This window comes from Pterocles gutturalis, unplaced genomic scaffold (genome assembly GCF_000699245.1).
Source record: "Pterocles gutturalis isolate BGI_N339 unplaced genomic scaffold, ASM69924v1 scaffold42825, whole genome shotgun sequence".
NCBI lineage: Eukaryota > Metazoa > Chordata > Aves > Pterocliformes > Pteroclidae > Pterocles > Pterocles gutturalis.
The window spans coordinates 4,239-17,656 of NW_010139961.1; the positions used below are offsets into that span (position 1 = coordinate 4,239).

General features: G+C 38.6%; 1 protein-coding gene across 1 annotated transcript in view; it reads left to right on the forward strand.

Moving 5' to 3' along the window:
• Window positions 1-2,649: 2,649 nt before the first annotated feature.
• Window positions 2,650-13,418, forward strand: part of LOC104469116 (probable phospholipid-transporting ATPase IIB) — a gene marked incomplete at its 5' end in the record, with an annotated part of 41,747 nt that continues 30,978 nt past the window's right edge. The window contains 2 exons of the mRNA XM_010083490.1: window positions 2,650-2,792; window positions 11,053-11,165. Of these exons, the coding sequence (XP_010081792.1) occupies window positions 2,650-2,792; window positions 11,053-11,165 (256 nt within the window). The remainder of the gene's footprint in view (window positions 2,793-11,052; window positions 11,166-13,418) is intronic.

The following is a 13,418-nucleotide window of genomic DNA, read 5'->3' on the forward strand; positions in this document are numbered from 1 at the left end:
CATTGGCAGAGCAGCCGTGTGGATTTGCCCTCTTTGTCTGCCATGTACCTGCGGTTGGAGCTCTGAAATAGAGCTTTCATTGCCAAATTCCAGTCTCGGTAGCCCAGGCAGAAAAAAAATACAGCCCACATGCCTCTCTGAAGTGGGGTGATGAGCAGCTTTCATCCTTCAGTTACTCTGCTTACCCCTGGCTAGAGCAAGCGGCTGCTGTTCTTAAATGAAGTGAGTGTGCTTGTGTTGCTTTGCTCAAGCTAGACAGCATCTTTTTTCCTTGACTGGCTAACTAGCAGGTTCACCCTTCTGGAGAAGGGTCTGGAGCACAGGTCTGACGAGGAGCGGCTGAGGGAGCTGGGGGGGTTCAGTCTGGAGAGGAGGAGACTGAGAGGAGACCTCATCACTCTCTACAGCTGCCTGAAAGGAGGGTGCAGTGAGGGGGGTGCTGGGCTCTGCTCTAAAGGAACAAGTGATGGGACAAGAGGAAACGGCCTCAAGTTGCGCCAGGGGAGGTTTAGGCTGGATATTAGAAAAAATTTCTTCACTGCAAGAGTGATGAGGCATTGGAACAGGCTGCCCAGGGCAGTGGTGGAGTCACCATCCCTGGAGGGGGTCAAGAAACGTGTGGATGTGGTGCTTTGGGACATGGGTTAGTGGGTTGGGTGGTGTTGGGTTGATGGTTGGACTTGATGATCCTTGAGGTCTTTTCCAACCTTCATGGTTCTATGATTCTATGATTCTCATCCCTAAGACAAGTAAATCTTTTGCTGTTCCTTCTGTTCACGAATACATAGCTCACTGTGAAGTGTGTTCCGTTGGTTCTTATATTCTCTCTGACTCTGCAGGTTAACAGACACATGTAATACAAGCACTGGCTCTGGATTGAGTAAGGCAGGGTGCAACTGCAATTAACCGGTATGAGACAAGTGACTTCCAGTATTTTTCTCCTTGTTATACTATAACATTTTCAATAAGAAGAATCTGGTAGAGTCCTTCTTCTGTTGTCTGTCCTAGTTTTTTTTCCTGTATTTGCATGTCTGAGGACAGCTGAGTGAGGCATGATATTGCAAAACTAATTGGGGTACATCACCAAGTAGAAGGATGGTTTCCTGCTGCTACTGATTTTAATGGAAAAGTAAGAGCTAGTTAAAGAACAAAAGACTGTCTTGAATGGTGAAGAATCTTGTATCAAAAAGACTTGTTTCTTTGTGTGCTAGAACATGTGTTGTCTTCTGCTGTGCACATTCACACAAGAGGGGATGTGGAATACACTGATTTTTCGCAGTATGTACTGAAATTTAGGTATTCCCACAATTCTGGTTAAATGCATCTCCTCATGGGATGTTGCGGTTTGTGACTAGCTGTCACCTCAGGTAATTCACAATCACTTTGTCACTGCGGTGGCTTTGGTTGTGCTGTAAAGCAGCACTTCAGGACTGTTAAAAAAGGGCTGAAGTACATTAGCAGTATTTTGGCCTTGATGCATACCTTTGAACAGTTTTAAGAGTCACGTTTCTGTAAACCTGTTACTAAACTTCAGACTCTTGAGTTCTGTGGCCTGGGCAAATTAGCTACAAGTAGTTCACAGAGCCGCTGTCCTAGCTGGTTTTTCAGTATTTCTGTTACAGTCAGTGGCAATGAACATGTGCCTATTCCCTAGTCACTGTTCCTCTGACATGGTTGCAGAACGTGGTGAATAGCTAAAGGAAAGTAGTATTGTAAACTTTTAGAACAATGTGGTATAGAGTTTTGAGCTGAAGCATTTGATTTTGGGCACGATCCATGTCATTAAAGTTATCTCTGATCAGCTGAGTGAAGACTTTTTTATTATAACGCAGGAATACAAGGTGCAAGGGAAATTAATTCGTGTAAGACAGACATGGAAATAAGAACAAAGAAATATGCAGACACTGAGTGAACTGGAAAAAAAATCTTTTGATTTTGCACTTGTATGTGTAATCAGCAAATTTTGCTGCAAATCACAATTTGTAGTACAGATTGCTGCTGACAGTAGCGACTCCAGCCCATGTGTCCTCACATGAGGGTGCATTTTGCTGCTTGGGCAGGATTCTCTTTTTGCAGAAGAGAGCCCCTGTAACTGCATTTTGGAAGGACAGCAGTATTGTTGATGGGTTGTGGTGGGAAAGAGAAGTTGACAAATATAGTTGTACTTTCCTAAAGTAAAAGGTTTTTTAAAAAAGTGACTTGAAGAGGTACAAAAATATTTGCACTTTCACATCATAAAGAAAACATAGGTGTTGGTGGTTTTTTAACAGCTAAAAACTGTGACTTGACTAGTTATCTGGTCCTGTTGATAGTGTATGATATTCTCATCTGTATGGGTGTAGTAATGTAATTATGTCAAGAATCTCCACAGAGTGTTGCAATCTCTCCTGCAGAAGGCATGATATTGCATTTGTTCGTATTGCAGTAGCTGCTGAAACTCTGGGATGGAGCCTTGATTTCTAATGTGATATGTCCTCTACAAACACATAACAAAAACACTGTTCCAAAATTTTTGTTGAATATAATTTTAAGATTTTTTTTTTCATACAGGTATCCTAAAAAGAGCTTCTAGTTTTATTTTTATGTTTATAACTTTCACTTTGCCTGATATTCACACTGACGATGGTATAAATTTTCTTTTTTTCACAGTTTACGTGTGAACTTGGACATGGGTAAGGCAGCCTATGGGTGGATGATTATGAAAGACGACAATATTCCTGGAACAGTTGTTCGAACTAGCACCATACCAGAAGAGTTGGGACGATTAGTTTATTTACTAACGGATAAAACAGGTATATCAGGTTACAATTCTGAAATATGATGAATTTATATGAATATTATGGCCTTGTAGAGAGCGAGTCATTTCCCAAACAAGTCATAAGATCCGAAATGACATCTGCTACCCCATGAAGTTAGTTGCTCTTTATGTTACAAAGACCAACTCTGGAGCTGCTGTATGATTCCATATAACTATCAGCTGTTACTGTACCTGACCTGGTTCTGGAAAACCCAGCCCTCACCAGGAGCAGAGGGCGGGTAAGTGAAGAGGAAAGAGCTTGCGCTGTACTGCTCTCTGCCGTTATGGCTGAAACTTGCTGCAGTCTTACCATCCTCTTAGTTCTTGATGTGTTTAAGGAATCCTAAAGTTTATTTTGGAAAATATCGTAATAAATAACCAGTTAAATTCTGTAGGAAATACAGTATTTAAATATAGTATTTCTTCTGCTTTCTTGGTTCTTTCTGAGATGGAATAAATCAGCTCTGGTAGACATGCTGGTTTTTAGGAAGCTGAACTTTTGAACTGAGAAAGTTGTTTCTCAAACAACTGGAGAAATTTTTAGTGGTTTTAAGTAAAATATAGTTCAAAATGGTGAGAAAGCGTGTTTTTTGGGTGGGAGGGGGGACACGTGTTGGCCTCTGTTCTGCTGTTCAGGAAGCATAATACGCAGTTTACAACTCTTTCTGCTTGAAATAGTTCCACGTTCCCTCCCATGCTGAACACCTCCATTACTACATATTTTGAAATGAAATGTAAATTTAATATATTGTCACTTTTTCAAAACACACTTTCATTTTTTTCTATAGGTACACATTACCCCGTACACTTCTGAATGCTGTTGTTCTGTTTTGTAAAAGATAAAGACAACTGCCACCTTCTTTCTTAGCATGTAGAAAAGTGTATTGCTGATTATAGCGTGGTCATTCTTCAAAGCAAGTGAACAATTCTTTTAACAAGTTTTATTTCAGTTAGCTAATGATTTGTATGCTATTTGAAACTGCTTATTGATTTCAATTGCACCCTTCATCATGATAATTTATGTAACTTTAAGAGTGCTGTCTCATTGTAGGCTTGAAATATGTAATTTACAGCATATGTTTGGTAAAAGGGAAGTGTGTTCAAAAATAATGAATTTTCAAAACAACGCAGTAGAGTTCATTTGCCCAAAGCACTGCTTTGCAAGCGTAAACAGTGTATAGATGTTAAACTTCTCTGATAGAGAACCCAGTTACCATACCAAACTGGAAATGTGGTTCAAGTGTTGAGGTATTCTGCTTACAGTTAGACTGCACTGAAATTTTTAAGAGACTTTCTAAATAAAAGGCTAACAGTTCATTCACCCAATTCTACAATGCAGGAATTCTATTCAGACTCTGGTGACCAGCTTATATTTTGAGGCACAAGGATCAGTGTACTGTCTTCTTTCCCTCAAACTGTATGTACCTGCTACCTGTTTGAGAAATAGAAGATTGTTTGAAAAATTTAAAAAAAAAATAAAGCTGCTGCAGTTGTACTTCTAGAAAGACAACCAGTACATTTAACTTAATACAACAGTAATCAAAACCAAAGGTTTTCTCCTTAAAAAAAAAAAATATTTTTTTGGCAACATGACGTTTGGTGATACTGGGTTTTTCAAAGCAAAAATACTGTTACATCTATAAGGCTTTGAAGAGATGAAGGGATGCATTTTACTGACTTGCATGTACAAAGAAAAACAACCCTGTTTTGCTTCTAATAGTTTTGTTTGTTTGTTTTCAACCCACATCATGCCACTTGCAATCACAGTAGTTCTGTTTAATTTTAAGAAACACTTGTGTTCTGGCCTTTCTGAGTGTGTACTTGAAAGAGGCTAAATAGACGAATGTTAAAAGGCTTTTACCAGCAAACGTGTTGATGTGTAGCTTGGGAGATCGCTAGCATTCAGCCTCAAAGGCTTTCCAGAGCACAGACCTCTACTGAGTTCTGGGGGAAGGTCTGAATCTCAAAGTTCATGATGTAAAAATGAAAATAAAAGCAGTGTTCTCGGGCAGTAGTTCCAAACTGGTTTGGACTAACAGTCAGCAGTCTCACCCTGTGCCCTTTTATCCAAATGTTCACCAAAAGCTGATGTAGGTGAAGTAAGCCTGGGGTCCAGCGGACGTGACCAGCTTCAGAACAGGGACTGTGGCCTTGCAGACCATGCTCTTCTTCAGATCGTGATGGGAAATGCTGCTCAATTTTGTCGGTCTTAAATACCCTGCAAGTTTTAAACTATTCTTACTTCTGGATAAACATGCAGTCAACGTACCTTTTACCCGAGTATATTGGTGGCTGCTTCTGGTTTCTTTTCCTGAATACATTGGGTCTCATTCTGCATTTGATCATAAACATGAGCCATACTGTTAGGTAGTGAGCAGAACCGGTACAGTTAATCCGTGATTGCCATTGCATGATTCTGCACTCTTCATGAGAGCTGGCTTCAGTACTTTCTCGCTTGAATTTTCAGGTCTAGTCATACACACCAGTTGATGCTGTTCTTCTGCCCACTTAAGGCTTGGCTGTTGGAAGAGAAAGAGCCAGTTTTGTAGCCGTCTGTCCAAGTGGGTGCTACTAAAAAGCAGGACTAAAAGGCTGGTTTAGTTAGGTGTAAACAGGTGAAGTTTCTCTCAATATTGAAAATGAAAGGAAATCCAGAGAACAGTCTGCAAAAAAATCTTACATTGTGGCCCAAGGTTCGCTGGAAATGATTGAGAATTAGTTGTTGAGTCTAAGGAGCATTGCATTACTAACATAATTGCAAGGTAGTCCTTTGTATGATTGTAAATTGGGTTTGTGCTTCATCAATAAGCTTTTTGACAAGAAGGCGTCCATCACAGTGGCTCTCTCATTTGCCACAGTAGAATAGAAAATGAAGTATCCCAATAATTGCATTATAGTTTCCTTATTGTGGGACAAGAAAGCAATGTGGTATAATTAGGTTTGATTGGAGTGCATGTTTCCGGTAAGATCTGAAGTTAATGATGTTGCTATAGTGACACATCTGCGGCCACCAGTGCGTGAAACATAAAGTAATTCATTCGACAAGAGAAGACATCTGTTAACTGCAAGGATGCAGAGCATATTGACACTGACCAGAAATACTAGACGTTATGTGATAAATGAACAAATGATGCTGAAACAGGAGGACAGATAATTTGTACTTAATCTGCTGGGAGAACTTTAATCTTCTCACTGGTTGCATTTGACAATGCCATTGTTTAAAGAACAATGCTGCAGAGAACTCATAAATTTTAAAACTTAACTCAGGGTGCAGCCTATTAAAGCAATACATTAATTCCTTTGTTAGGGAGTTTTTATCTTCATGTAGAACAAAGCCATTACTGAAAACACCCACTAGAACAACAGGTTTTTCAGGACTCACATTTTAATTATAGCATCCATTACCCAAAATGCCATGTTTGGACTTGGATCACATAGAAGTTTGACAGAAAGGAGTCATCCGTTATTGGGGGGGCTGGGGGGCAGTTGCAGGGGGGAGCGTTTTCAAGCATTTTCCAAGGGCAGCTGAGCATGATATCTCATCCTCTCCAGGCTGCAAAAAGATTCTAATCATGAGCGAAAAATAAAGATAATTGGTAATATTTATTGAATGTTTTTGTTGCTTAGGATGTGGGATGGCAAACCTTCTGCTGTTCACGACAACTACCAGAGTATTCAGCTAAAACAATCGTGTGGTCTTCCAGGCGTAGTTGTTTACTAATGCATACGCTTGTGTTTGAGTTCTGTAATTAACATTTTAGCGGGTGTTTGGACCAAATGAGATACTTAGCAGATATAATAGTTGAACAGATGCATGGAGCAATGGGATTCTTGACTTTCTAGGAAAGCATTGTGTTAGAGGTTGATGTATATGGGCTTTTTCATTAAATGTGCCTAATATAACGTACTAGTAGAATAGTGAATTTCGGTAATTGTTTCTGAAAATTAATCTTTTAAGGTATACTTTGAGTCTGTGCAGCATAAGCTACCACAGAGAAGGACTAATTAAAAAAAAAAAAAAAAGCTGATGGAATAGTGTCTTCTTGCTTCACTCTGATGTATATATATTCACACTATTGCCTTTACGCTTCCTCTAGTCCTGTGATTTTTAGTACTGCCAAGGTTGCAGGGTGAGCAGAGCAGACTAGGAGTGGAAAGTTTTGATGGAGAGATTCTACAGGAAGCTTCCAGGCATGCACTGAAAGTAGATCAGTCAAAGGGATCCTTGCTTTGTGGCTTTTGGTGGACTCCCATTGACTGGACGTGCACGGTGTATCCCGTGAGCATAGATGTTGCCATTAGATCTTGCTGTCACCCTTGGGGGAGGCAGAAGGTAGGGAGGAAATAGCTCCTGATGTTCGTAACTATGTTAGCTGTTACCTCCTGCTCAGGAAAGAATGAACATATCTCTGCTCTCTGTGTCTTTGCCCTCATTCTTAGTGGGTTGAACTGGGGTAGGGTTGGTTTGAGGTGTTGTGGTGGTTATGTGTATGGCCTGTTCCTGGGTGAGCAGCTGGGTGAGCAGACAGTTCTGTCTATGTGTTCACCATGAGGGTTTTCATTCTCTTTTTACATTCTGCATCGGGGTGTATTTTTTCCAGCATTCACAGAAACAGTTTGCATCTCCACGTTGTTGCCAACAGTCCCATTTTTAAGAGCGGTGGGCCTGACCTGCCTTCAGGTTTCCATAGAAATGTTCACATTTGCACTGACTGTTTCAGCAAAAAGCTCAAAGTACTCATATTTTACAAAAAGTTGCCCTCTCATTTTTTTCAGGAAGTTATTAATTCTTCTGCTGTATATATTTTCTTGCATTTTGTTTTGGCCTCTTTAGATTGTTGATATTGGTCCAAGTTACCATCTAGTAAGACAGGATCAGAAAGATCTGCATCTGCTTCTCAAAAACGAAAGAAAAAATCCTCGACTGCTCTGTTGTGAGTCACATCTGTTGCCACCCGGGGAATGATGCCTTCAGGACGTTTTCCTTAGAAATTAATTTCCTCTTTGCCTGCTTTACTCTGTGTTTAATGATACAGTTGGCGGGGGGGCTGGGGGAAAGAACATACTAATTTTTTCTTCAGCAATTGTATACTAACTTCTTGTCAGGACGTTTTCCTTGTGTGGTGCCTGCATTGCAGAGCAAAGCTGAAGTGTGTGTAGTAGTACTAGCCCATATAGTGACCAGCAAAATTACTAGAACCTTTTCTGAAAGAAGCTTTTTTTCTCTAATAACTCCTCGTATTAGCAGTGTCTTGAAAGCATGGAACTGTAAGTAGGTCTTGAAAAAGCATTGTTAAAAACAGAAAGCTCTTTCACTGTTTGTTAGTACTTACACCTCGAGCAGACCAGAGAGCTCGGTTTTGGGTTGTTTTTCATTCCTAAGGTGGGCTATAGTAGAAAATCTTACCTCCAAGACAGTTGAAGGGCTTGCATTTTGGGGTGTAAAGTAGAAGATGTGTTGTTTTGTCAAGGTATATTGGTCTTCAATTAAAAAACTAAAGTTTCACAGAGAACTGCTCCTAAAGTTTTAACGTGACTGATTGGGGTTTGTCCCATTTTGGTGTTTCATTCATTGGGAGAATTTAGAAGCAAATTCTTAATTTGCAGAAGCGGTGAAACTTCACTTCCACGTGAATGACTGAAAAGGGTGTATTGTATTTTATTTTTTGCAAATTTTTTGGGGAGCACTTTCGTAAATGCAGCTGCCCATGTTTGTCTAGTAACATGTCAGGTTTATTGTGACTCTGATTGAAAGCCTTACAGCAGTCTTTAAGAAGCATGAGCAAACTGTAATTGTTGTTTATTTTCTTTGTTTTTTTTTTTTTTGTTCTTTTTTAATTGCAATTTTGTGTAACTGGTACAGGTGTTTTTGGAGCCTCTTTTCATGTGTCATAGATGGTTGCTATTACTGCAGCTGATAAAAAGAATTGTATCAGTAATGTATAAGGTGCAAGTGTTGAGTCAGGATTTCCAGAATGTTTATTTACATGTCTTTACAAGTTCATTCTTCTTCCTTGCTCGTTTTTCCTTCCCTCACTCCTGATTGTTGCAAGATAGGAAAATCCATACTTTCCTGCTCAGAAGCTTTTCTTCTCTGCTTGCTGAGAAGGCGTTGGGAGGGAACACACAAATTTTCTTTTTTTTTTTTTTTTTTTTGGAGTTGGACCGATTTAATGGTGTCAGAAGAAATAATCTTTCCATATAATAATCATAGGGCTAATTTTGTTTCCTGCTCAGTTTTCCCAAGCAGCAATTACAGAACTAGTGGGAAGCGGGTTTGACGGTTGCCTGCTGTCTCAAGATTTGAGTAGCATTTAGTTTCACAACTCCTGGGGAGTGTTTATTTTAATTCAAAGGCTTGGCAAAGCTAAAGGCAGATGTCAGCATGCCTGGAAAGGAAGGAAGGTGATGCAGATTTACTTGGAAATTTCTTGCAATAAACGTTGTTGAAGAAAGTGGGTGGGTTTTGGTTTTGTTTTCTTTTTTTATTAGAAGTGGAGATTTTAGTCTCTCATGTTTGGTAGTGGAAACCTTCATGTTTCTGATGTGCAAACTGGAGATTTGATTTTTCTAGTCTCTAATTAATTAAAGTATAAAATATAATCAAATTTAACAAATGGTCTCAGTAAAAGTACAGTGTATAAAGTCAGAGCAAGTGATTTCTCATTATTTTTATGTGATTATTATAAACACAAAATAATCTTTTTCTCCTTTGTATAAAAGTAACCAAAAATTTCTGACTTGCTGATTCTAGAGGCCAGGAACTTTGTCTTCCTGGACCGTTTTCCAACCTTGGGAATGTTCTACTTCTCATGTGGATTTTTGATAATGTTATGCATATTTTGTGGAGAATTTATGCATTTCACATAAACCTTACTTAAAATAATTTTAAAATAATATGACTGTAGGGGAAAAAAAAAAAAAACCCTTAACAGCACATAAGGAAAACAAATTTTTTTAATGTTAGAAGGAGAATTTGGGATGATCATCTCGTAGTGGATGGACATGGTTTGATGGTGCGGTATGATGGTACAATTGAAGTGTCACTGTACAGATATTGCCAGGGAGTGGTAGACATCTCAAGTGTAACTGAGAAAGAGAGGAGACTTTTACAGCCCTGCCGAATCTTTGAAGATCACTAATGGTTCTAGCTCTATTCGATGCATAAACTGGTTGCTAACTGTCCAAACAGTTCTGTTTTCCATGTAGTAATTATACCATATGTCATGCTTTTAGTTTTCTCTCTTCCTGTGGCATACTGGGACAAAGACATGATACAAAAATAGTCTACATAAAGTTAATAAGAAATATTTCATTCTGCAACTTTTATTTATAGATGTAGAAACTTGGAGGATGTCACTTTTGGTACCATGTTGTGTTTATTTTTTTGATCATCAGATGTATGTATTTTAATGACCCAAAACTCTGTGCTTAAATATAAGAATACCTTTATACTATATTAATTTCACGTTGGCTGAGTACCCATAGAAAAAAAAATTGTAGGAAGGGCCATTATCAAAAGAATCTGTTTTGAGCTGACCATGGGAAGCTAGGTGGTAGTGACCTCTCTTTGCCTGATGTACCCTGTCATGGAGTGCTGAAGCCCCCACCCCTCAATTAGAGCTTCTCCAAACCAGAGGATGTGACTAGTTGCAAAGGGTCGGTCTGTGACTTGACAGCCTGTAGTTTCTTACAAATGCGAAGTGAGCTCTGAAAACACGATTTTGTTCATTCTGGCTTGTTCCAGTTGGAGGCTAAATCCATCCAGTTTGGCAGGGGTGTTAGATCTTAATGACTTCTCTAGTAGCATTGAACGTGAGTGTTTGCCAGGATGTCTGCCTGGGTACGCAAAGCGCAGGATATCTGGGTGAATTTTGGGGGTTTGGGGTTTTTGTACTTTAACTTTTCTGATTCATGGTGTGAACTCTTGCATTGGCTTTTGAGAGTCAGTTCCATCCGCATACTGCATTTTCCATCTTTCATATGTAGAGAAAAGTTTTTGTCTTTTTTCAAGCTTGTATATTTAGTTTTGCTGGCAGAATCAACTTGAAGGTGGAAACAATTATTTCTTCCAGTATGACTAACCCTGATCTTTCTCCACAAAAATTCCCTTAATTAACTGTTCCGATGCTAACTCATGATTCATTCCTTCTTTCCAAAAGAAGGCTGTTGGGTTTTGGTTGTTGAGGGTGGTTTTTTGTGGCCTTCTCTTAGTATTTTTTCCTGCTTTGTGATATCCTTCTTTTTTACTACAGGTACACTTACACAGAATGAGATGATATTTAAGCGCCTCCACCTAGGTACTGTGTCCTATGGAACAGACACAATGGATGAAATTCAGAGCCATATTATAAACTCTTATTCACAGGTATCTCATTTTATAAATTATTTACCTTTAATATTGAGATTTTTTTAACAACATTGAAGCATTGTTGCTACTGATTATGTCTAGAAATTTGAGGTGCTATGAAAGTTCTTTCATTTATAGGTGTCCCTTAAGAGATATGATGAAAGGGAAAAACATGAGACAGTACGTAATACTCACTTAAAGGAGTTTACTTTTCTGTTCCCCACTAGCAAAAATCTGTTACCCTGTCTGTGCAGTGCAGTCCTTCTCCTGTCAAATCGTCTAGAGTAAGCTATTCATTACTGAGACTCCAAATTGCAAGTAAGACCAAGACAAACAGTAATTATATCTTTGAAGATGCTCATGAAGAATAGACATCAAAAAGCCACATTAATTGGTATAACCAGAAAGTAAAAAAAAAAAAATAGTTGTCAAAAACAAATTTATAAAGGCATATCTAAAAAGTGGGGGTTTTTTTAAAATAAAGATGGTTGCAAACAGCATCAAACTGCAGGGGGAGAAAATGGAAAAGTCCATATTGCTTGAGAGCCAAGTGTTCCTGTGATGTAGGCGAGGGCTTGGTCTGGAAAGTGTACAAGAGGATTGTGGCTCCCTGCCTGTCTGTGGGTCAGTTGTGGGGTGAAGGAGGAAGATGGAGGTCTGCAAGCATCACTTGCATCTCCCATGTATGTAAACTATTTGGGTGCTTTCTACAAACCTTTCTGAGTACCTGAGTCCACTGTGAGGTAAGGAAGGATTTTTTACTCTGTATTTTATTTCTGTCCTTTGAAGCAAAAAAAAAGAAAAGAATTACAGAAGAGGAAATAAATGATAGGTTAATTAATATTTCAGTATGTTACATACAGTATGACAATAAAACTTTATAGGAAAGTTCTTTTCCCTAGTTAACTTGGATACACAAACACAACTGGCTGACCCAGTTAAGTTTGTAGACTGACCTCCTTGTCTGCGTCCTCATTTGATCTTGGAAAAGGATTGTAGGATCAGCAATTGATTTGAATCTTTAGTTGTGCTGTGTTTTGAACTGGCTTCCTTCTTATTTGCTTTAAATAAAAATCAAAATTTAAAAGTAGCTGTTTGACACCACACTGTACTCAGTTAATATTATGTAGCTTTTGGGAAGAGAGGCAGGAGGGAAAGCAGTGAATAAGTAGTGTATGTTATAAGGTTTTTAGTCTTTGTGTATTATTTCCCATCTAAACAGATAAATCCACTTCTTTAATGCATTTTCCTTGGATAAATCTATTTCAGTGTAATTCTTAGTAGGTATAGCCCTGAATACTAAGTGAGATGCAATAATGTGCCTTGGAAATGAGATGCAGAGCTCTTCTACCTGAGGTTCAGCAATCCAAATTTGGTTCAGAATGGATTAGTGAAAGTCATTGCTACCTGACTGTGTTTATAAAATAATCACCCAAACATAGTTTTGTTACAGTGGATTGTATGGGTGTTCACAGTAACAACTGTAGCAATAAATATTAACGGACTGTCCGGAGCTGGCACACCCAGCTCTGAGTTTGATGACTCAGCACCACTCTTCTTCTGTGGGAGACAGATTTATTAACACTCTTCGTATTTTGCAGATAAATATGCTATCTGAAAAGAATGGCATGATTCTTGGAAAAGATTTGCCAAATCTAGGTTTGCTGTTAGTAGATGCTGAAAAGAACTTTCTTGGAACTTCCTTGTTGTTCAGCTTTGTATAACAAGACTTGATGTTTAAATAACGCTTTGATTATGCATGTGTTGGTAGCAATTCTTTAAAACAGAAAAATGAAGGAGTCTCAGTAACAAGAAGCAACTATTAAACAATTGTTTCACTCTGAAAAAGTATGGTGAGGTTTTTATTTAATCTATGATAATAGAAGCTGCTAGTTAGATAGGCAGTGGTTCTTGTGTGACATTGATTTTATCCCTTGTTTGTGTTCTGTTTTATTATTACAGTGGACCTACTAGACTATTGTCATCTTAATGTAACACACAAATCTATTATAACCTGATTATATTTCCCCACTGGAAGCATTTTGGGATAGAGGGCATAATCTTTAATGGGATTTGTGTGAAATTAAATTATACAAGCATCAATAAACATAACATAATTCAGAAGGAGTAAATCAGCTTAATTTATTTGTGGCTGTAATGGCATCAGCGTTAGCAGAATGCAAATGCAGAGGTTTAAAGCAGTAGCTGAAAAGCCGTGCCAGATGAGCAGAAAGTTAAACCCTTTATTAGACAACACTGTAATTTGATGGG